Source organism: Electrophorus electricus, chromosome 10 (assembly GCF_041902795.1).
Source record: "Electrophorus electricus isolate QZ-2024a chromosome 10, ASM4190279v1, whole genome shotgun sequence".
NCBI lineage: Eukaryota > Metazoa > Chordata > Actinopteri > Gymnotiformes > Gymnotidae > Electrophorus > Electrophorus electricus.
The window spans coordinates 3,050,855-3,059,686 of NC_137506.1; the positions used below are offsets into that span (position 1 = coordinate 3,050,855).

An 8,832-nucleotide genomic window follows, 5' to 3' on the forward strand; every position below is an offset into this window, starting at 1 on the left:
CTCTCTCTCTCTCTCTCTCTCTCTCTCTCTGTGTGTGTGGCTGTCCCTCTCTCTCTCTCTCTCTCTCTCTCTCTCTCATCTCTCTGTCTGTCTGTCTCTCTCTCTCTCTCTCTCTCTCATCTCTCTGTCTGTCTCTCTCTCTCTCTCTCGCTCTCTCTCTCTCTCTCTCTCTCTCTGTGTGTGTGTGTGTGTGTGTGTGTGTGTGTGTGTGTGTGTGTGTGTGTGTGTGTGTGTGTGTGGCTGTCCCTCTCTCAATCTCTTTCTGTCATTGACAAAGTACATTATTGAGGTTGAGTGTTATGACTGTTGTTTAGTTTTATTTTTGTATTATAGTGTATCTCTGACAGCAAGTAGAATTACCAATTTAAGGATCTTAATTCGGGTCCATAATCTTTTATTTTGTTAAGGGCAAAAGAAGAGAGGCTGCTGGATTATTTGGGCGAGTACAGACTGTTGATAGTTTAATTCACTTACACAGTGATTTGTCTCAGGATCAAATGTTTTTAATCTCTGTTTAACTCATGCTAATCTTTGACTCTCATTTTCTCTCTCATTCTCTCCATCACTCTCATTCTTATAAGCCCTCTTGTGACTTCACAAGCACTGAGAGGGAATTAGGGGTTTAACTTAACCTCAGTGCTAAATGCTGAGGTAGTAGTAGCTAGTGTGCTTCTTAAAGTCTGCGGAATAAGCCCGGAGGTGCCGTCCGTGACACCTAAACAGTGCAGCCTATAAGAAGCTGAAATGAAAGATGACAAAGGACAAAACAAAATATGAGGAACTTCAAGTCCTTGTGCACCTTTTCACTCATCAGTCATTCAAGCCGACTGAGTCATTCAAGCCGACTTGGTCCTGCCTGATTGCGGGAGCGGCTTAGTTTCTGCTACGTTCCCATTCCAGTCAGAGTGCACACAGCGCCAGCAGGCTTTCATCCGTCTGCAGGCCTGCGTGTGTGGAGAGACAGAGCTTCAGGGAGATGTGTTGAGAGTCATTACCACTGCCCAGTGAGCCAAACAGCCTTGTTTACCTTCAGGTTAACCATGAGGAGGATGCCGTTCTTCTTCAGCTGCTTCGCTTGGGATGCCTTGCTGTTCTGTGCAGGCAGCAGGCGCAGGGCCCGAGCGTCTGGGCCGGGTGTCTGGGCCGGGTGTCTGGGCCGGGTGTCGGGCCGGGTGTCTGGGCCAGGTGTCTGGCCCGGGTGTCTTGCCCGGGCGTCTGGGCCGGGCGTCTGGCCCGTGTGTCGTGGCTGGGTGTCTGGGCCGGGTGTCTGGGCCGGGTGTCTGGCCCGGGTGTCTTGTCTGGGCCAGGCGTCTGGGCCGGGCATCTGGCCCAGGTGTCTGGGTCTAGCACCAGGGACGAGTGTCAGGCTGTCACTGAGCAGCCAAGCTGCTGTAATTACCAGCCCATCTCCCCTTTGCATCCCCTCATTATACCCAGAAGTCCTGCACACGGCTTCCCTCGCTAATCCTCTCTCCTCTCGCCACCCTCACTGTGGGCAAAGAAAACCCACCCTGCTTTGTTTGTGTGATAGGCTTGTGCACATCAACCTGGCGGCCAACACGCCTGTGACTCTGCTTTCAGGCAATTCAAGACGAATATGTTTTCTGCATTGCAGAAAGTGTGATTATCTACCCAATTTTCATAAAAAATAAAATAATGTATTTACCATTTTCGTGGGTCTTTATCGCGCAACATTATATATTACATTAGTTAATGTATAAGTGCATGTTTCTAATCAAAACAAGAGGAACAACCTTTTAAATCACAAACTATTGATTTATTGATCATTATGTGAATTGATCTTGATGAGTTTACATGGCTTTGTTGTAGGTGTTGATAAATATTGACATTCAGCTTTAACGATAAAGTGCTTCGTTGGTTTGTTAGCAGAGATGAGCAGTTCGGCATCTCGAACGCTTCTTCTCAGCACAGGCAGGCGCTTGGCGCACTATTCCGAGCAGTAGTGTAACAGCAATATTCCTACTGGAATTCTGGATTAACAGATTTCCAGTGACAACATTTAAAAAAAAAATGAATTGAAAGAAAGGGAGACAAACAGATCCCTCGTCTTGTAGATATATAGGTTTGGGTAACTTGGTGGACAACACATATTATAACCATTATTTCATTTTCAGTGGATAATAATAATAATAATTATCAAGTTATGAAGCATTCTCCGGTGTTCCAACAACTATACAATTAAAACAAGTCCGTTTTATTTATGATCACAGGTCCGTTTTGTTTATCCGTTTATCCACAATCTCCACTTTCGGTCTATATACAGAGTTACATTTTCACTGCTCGTTTTCGGAATCGTTGCTGGGTTCATTGTGGCGAGGCGAAACGTTCAAAGTGCTTTTGGTCTCTTGTTTAGATGTGCTGGATAAATCCATCGCCACGTCCTCAGAGTCGTCTCTTGTAGTTGCTCGGCTTGACCACACGATGTCGCTGTCGTTGCCATTTGTCTCCTCGGGATGCGGTTCACAGTGCGCGGGTTCAGGCGTCCCCGGAGACTTTCTTCCCATTTCTACTGATTTTTTGTGCATTCCTGAATTTAGAGAAAAACACGAGTGTTAGAAATTTTACAGGTAGCTACTGACTGTTGACAGAAACGGACTGTTTCTAAAATATCACATAAATATATGTTAGAATTTAGATTTGGCAGTTGGTAAAAGGTTCTGTTTAATTACTCTATTACTGTTACACTGGAACTATCTTTTCACAGGACGCCTCGGCTATGTTGCATTCAAGCAGCAAAATACATGTCTAAATTTTGATGACGCATGAGGGAAAGCACGCGACTAACCCACCCAGAAGCCAGGGTGCGCACGAGGCCACCGCGCCGTTCTTAGCGGAGTTGATGATGGACTCCGGTAGAGGGATGGAGTGGCGCACCATGGCGCCGTACAGGCCATACTCCGCCATCAAGCTGCTGCGCCCCCAGCATTTCTCGCGCTTCCGCCACTTAGCCCGCCGGTTCTGGAACCAAACCTGTAAAACACACACGCGCATACATGCCACAAGCGTGCAGGCGTGGATTGTCGTCCGCATTTCACTGGCTGGTTATACTGCACCTACTGACACAACGCACTCTCGTGATGCGCAAAAACACGTTCGTTTTGTGTGTGTGTGTGTGTGTGTGGCCTACCTGTATCCTGTCCTCGGGCAGCTCCGTCTTCATTGCGAGCATTTCCCGTGCGTAAACATCTGGGTAATGAGCTTCAATGAAGGCCTTCTCGAGCTCTTCCAGCTGATGAGACGTGAACACCGTCCTGATGTCCAAATGGCAGAGGATGTAACCAAAGTTATTTATGTAACACTTGTTCATGAACACAACCTACTGGATTTTTTTTTACCATACCTGTGCCTGCGTTTCTTGCGTTTCTGAGAGTTCCCCGAGCTTTTCCCGTCATGACGGTCACCGGAGAGAGAGTCGTCATCTGAGAATCATATAAAACCTGTTTACAGCGCATGCGTGCACATTTTAGTATAAAATTATAAAGTATAACCAAATATTGTACCACATACATTACTTGACGACTCTGCATTTCTTAGTGTGTTGCTATTTATAAACAAATTTAATTTAACCTGTATTTCAACCTTATTGTGCCTTAAACAGTTAATGAATATTCCGTTAAAAGCAGCTGTGGGTTATATCAGCGCCAGTTCGTGTGCGTACCGGAATATGCGTCCCGCTGCCCATCCATAGTTGGTATAAAGTGGCTCTCTGTCCGGGCCTGTAGGAGCGGGATGTTTGGGAGAAAGCAGCGGGGCCCCGGGGGCTGCTGGACCGCCAAACTGCACAGAAACCCCAACCCGAGCGGTAGAGAGCCACCGGGGAACGAGAACCCCCCAATCCCCGTGCTTTGATCCCCAAACCCCGTGCTTTGACCATCAGCACTGTCGCCAGATCCAGGGGCGTTGCGATGTGGCTGCAGGTCCGGTTCGAGTCCCAGGAGGTCGGTGATGGCGAAACCTTTGGAACGAAATCCGGATCCGTTCACACGTGGTTTGTCGAGTCCGAAACACGGAGTTACGGCTTTGACTTTGGACATTTCGTTCGTCTCTTCTCTCCCTGTCATGGTGGTCATTCGCTCTTTCACTGCCAGCATCAAACAGACGAGAAGTCCGAGTCTGGCGGGACGGTTTATCCCCCTTGTCGAGTCCAGCCGATAACTCCAGCGACCAATCAGATTCAGCCGCAGATATGCTGACCGCGCGGAGGCGGTTCCCTTTTTCGATCCCGAGGGATTAATTGCCACCAATTTTCCTTTAAATCCGATCAAGATTTTCTATCTCCGAATTGGTTCTAGGTATTTCCTTCCCCTTTAGTTGCCAGATGATTTCACTTATAGCAGAGAAAATCTCTATAATCGAGTATAGCTGGTTATACAGATTAACTCAAATATTTAAGAAACTAAGGGAAATTGATTGTAAAATGGAGGGATAATGGAAGGTGAATTTTCGCCAGCATCCCGATAATTCTTGGATTAGAAGTTAAGATGCTACATCCACGTTTCCAGAACAAATGTGTTCAATGTAGCGGTAACTCGTTTAGCACGGGGGTCCCTTTCCATATTTCCTTGCCTCGTTTATTTTGTTCGTTCTTTAACTGAACATTATTTAGTGTTAAGCGCAGCTGTCCCAGCTACAAGGTTTTGAGCCGATCTCTACCAGTCCGGCCCAGTGCCAACTCATTTCGCGTCTGAACGCTCCTTAACACAGATGGGGAGGTCGGTCCCGCAGTGGGTCGGTCCCTCGGTCCCTCGGTTACATGCAATTAAGCCTGCTTTTCTTAAAAAAGAATGTACAAGCATAACGCTCCAGCCACGGTAATCTAAGAAAACCGCATTTTCTTCGTCATCATCCGTGTAGTGAAGCGATTAACTGTCAGATTACCGCGCTGATTCGGTCGCTCTGCGCTAAACGTGAAGTTAGCCGCAGCGTTTTGATAATTACATTGCGCACGGTTTACATTATTAAAGAAAGACCCAAATCTCCCTGACAAGCTATTATGTGGATTAACAAAATAATCATTTTCATTTACTGTTACTGTAAACGAAATCCGTTGGATTGTATTTTTTCTGATGGTTTAGAAAATTGTAGCAAGTACATTTCTTTTAGAAAGGGAACGTTTTATGTCAATTAAACAGAAGAGACTACAGCCAGCAACCCAATAAATAGGTCATTAAAGTCATTAAAGTTATTAAAGTTCATAAACTGAAATATTACTTTTTAAAAAACTCCAGTACATTTTTGGAGTCAAATTTGCTATAATAATAGTAATAATAATAATAATAATAATAATAATAATAATAATAATAATAATAATAAGTATTATTATTATTGTTATATTATTAATAATATTAATATATATTAATAATAAAATAATAATATGTTGTTGTTGTTGTTGTTGTTGTTAAACCCATTGTTTAATCTTTGTGTCTTGTAAACAATTTCAGATATCACAGCTATAAACGCGCGGACTCAATCATCCAGCCCTGGTCAAGTGGTGAGCAAATCCAGTCGCAATGAAGAGTTCGTAATCCCACTAACCAACAAATGTCCTCTCTATACTGCCAATGAGATCAAATGTTTAAAATGTTTTTGAAGTGCTCACAAATCTATTTTTATTTCCACGGCTAAAGGTGATAAGGAAGTGACGGGGAAATGAAGTATCATGTGTAAAGGTAATCTGTGAAATTAGGGTCGAATTACAGAAATGCTGTCAGAGAAGGATTTCGTTAGACCCAGACAGTCACCTTCAGGTGCAAGAGCTCCAGACACTTAGCACACACGTTACACGTATTTAAAGTCATTTAAACGCGACTAAATGTTTGGCTAACACAATAGCAACTAACAAGAGAACAGAAGATCGTATTACGAAGTAACTAAAAGAATACGTTACATTCCTTTAGCCCATCAACAGAGTCCTGCTTTTTATATAGGACTCTAATGTGTATTAAATGCGGACTAATATGTTAATTAGCCAATAAAGGGAAAAAAAATACATAAAATTTAATTGAGAAAAAAATTACACTTCCCCTTATTTATATGAGGGTTTTGACTAAGTATATATATATATATATATATATATATATATATATATATACGATCACGAAGTCTCTGTGCAGTAAGGACACAGAAGAAGTTAAACTACAGTGAGGTCAGTTATGTACATGTCAGTGGGGTACATGTGCGTGAAACAGACTTTCTAAACTGGATGCTTACTTCAGAATACAGGAGAGACTTAGGGGGGACTGATTTCTTTTAGCACCGGGTCCCAGAAGTGACGCCACTGCTATAATATTTTCATTACCAGTGTACTCAGAAAACTGAGTTAGAAAATAAATTGTTATTTTAAGAGGCAGATTACAAGGTTGGGTTTCATGGTGTCATCAGGATAATCCCAGATTAAACTAATCAGTAAATGTTTCTCCACTCATTATTTTCCAGAGAAGATTTTCAGTCGATTTATCACCGCAAAGATTAGTAATCTTTTAAAGAGTGTAACGTCAAAAAAACCTCGCTTTTTGCGCTAATGTTCTTTGGCCGTACCGTACCCCACAAGGAGGCTCTTTAACTAAAGGGCTATGCGGCCTAATTTTAATTCTGAATATATTCCTACTACTGCTAAATAGAAAGAAGTGGCCCCTCAGTCATACACGACCAAGTCTTCACCAGTGATGTGGTAAAAATGATATAACAACTATAACTACAGTCAGCAAATAGAACATATAATATTCAGCAAGTGTACTCAACCATATCGACGCCAATAATAAGCGAAATGTTGGTTTGTTTGAGTGGACTATTCATTTACGAAATTACTAGGCCTACCTAAGAAGGACACATGTTTAAGGTGCAACGATTCAATAAAATATGTTATTTCTATAACAATTGTTCCCCGTGGAAATTGACTGACAAGTACAAAACAGATCAATTATAATGCTACACTAAAACGATTAGACTTCCGATATTAATATACAGAACACATAGACCTTCAGGAATCGGATCAAACGTGATAACTGTAAAAATATATTACTTGGTAAATACGAAGGGTCGCATAATTGCAATCACCTCCTTTTGTTTTTTTCTAACCACAAAAATCTTAGGAACTGCGCTGCGTAAGACATATTGCCTGATATTCCAAAATTACGATGTGACGTCATTTACATGTCAGTCAGGCAGAGACCTGTAGATCTTTCAGTATAATAGAGCCGGGGGGCTAGCACGCACTAAAACACACACACACTCACACACACACACACACACACACACACACACACTCACGCACACACACCAAATGTGCTTGCGTGCGCGCACGTGCGTGTGCATGCGTGCACACATGTGTTGGGGAGTGGGCGAGAGTGAGCGTGAGGCGTTAGGACGCGTGTTTGCTCTCTCTGGAGAATAAGAACAAAGGAAACCCAGCAGGGAGTCCGACAGAAAAGGGTTAATTAATCACACGCGCACTCATACAAACACACACTCACTATATATTTAAATCAGGCAGAAGACCAGCTCCTGTACACTCTTCAGTACAGCATATTGAAGAAACAGCGCCATGATACTAGATGATGTCTGTTTTTTTAAACCCTTATTTCTGCACTAAACCTTTAGGTTTTACACTGGACACTAGACATGTATTACATTTATATTGATCTAAGGCTCCGTTCATTTTACAACTATAAACGTGCACTGTTGAAAGAAGACTACATTCTTGTTAGTATAAGTTTTAATATGATGTTAAATGTGCTGTTTGTTATTTTCGGACACATACTGAAGTATTTCTCTGATTTTAAAGTATTCTATAGTATTTCTAAAGAATTTAATTCTAAAATATTTCTTTGAATTATTCTCATCTTGGGTACTTCTTAAACTTCCTGAGATGACTTTCAGTTTACCTGCATGACTGAAAAAAGGGTTATCAGTGCAAGTTTGACAATTCACAGCAAATGTGTTCCATAAACCCTACGTGAACACTCCAGTAAGTTAACTGAGTACCAACACGCCGCATTGTAAGGTACTTTGGGTATTCAGTGTCAGGCATGCGATTCTCAGATCCCCACTCAGACAGTCTGGGTCATGCACACACAGACGGTGGTTATAGCCTGGGTCGTTCCCAGCGAAGCCCACCAAACGTCAGGGTTGCAAGGGGTTGCTGTTAATTGTTTTGCCGGTCCATTGTTTATGTATGACGAGTTAACAATAATCTGAACACGTGTCAGTCCCCTGAGCCCCTTCACTATAGCCACCAATCAATCCCATACCCTGTGTCTGTCCCATTAATTATTCCAAAATGCAAATTTATTCATAAAAGCTCCTGGTAGATTAACCTAATTCAGCCACATAAACAACTCTTAGGCACAAGATTACAATGTAGTATAAATTAGGCTGGACCACTCATGTGTCTGTAACAAGTCTCTGTAATTTCACTCTTAAAGTAGAGGCCGTAGACACAGACACACGGATGCTCCAGTTCTATCACAATGAGCCATGCTGCATTTAGAGTTAGGCTCCGGGTCTAGGGCCACATTTGCTCTCTCTGTGTTATACTGTCGTCTTGTTTTAATTCTGGACCGGACAGAGGACATATTTCTACATGATATTACAGAAAAGCATTGCTATAAAAAGTTGATTGTTTTACATATCATATTCTTTTCTATTAACCTTAACACATAGTTCGAATAAAACTTTAACTACAAAAAACAATCGTTTGAATTAAACACACGGCTATACCTGCACGTTTTTTCGTTCCGTGATTTTTCTCCGTGAACTCAGGGCAGGGTATATCACAGCAGCTCGGTGACAAGGTTTTCATGGCCAACGATT

The 8,832-nt window shown here is 42.5% G+C and overlaps 1 protein-coding gene across 1 annotated transcript; it reads right to left on the bottom strand.

Annotated features, from left to right (window-relative positions):
* Positions 1 to 1,761: 1,761 nt before the first annotated feature.
* Positions 1,762 to 4,149, bottom strand: vsx1 (visual system homeobox 1 homolog, chx10-like). Its single transcript, XM_027017836.3, has 5 exons — positions 3,680 to 4,149; positions 3,362 to 3,440; positions 3,149 to 3,272; positions 2,811 to 2,991; positions 1,762 to 2,548 (listed from the first exon to the last, which is right to left on the bottom strand). The coding sequence occupies exons 1-5, from the start codon at positions 4,110 to 4,112 to the stop codon at positions 2,295 to 2,297; spliced, it is 1,071 nt and encodes a 356-aa protein (XP_026873637.3). The 5' UTR covers positions 4,113 to 4,149; the 3' UTR covers positions 1,762 to 2,294.
* Positions 4,150 to 8,832: the final 4,683 nt, after the last annotated feature.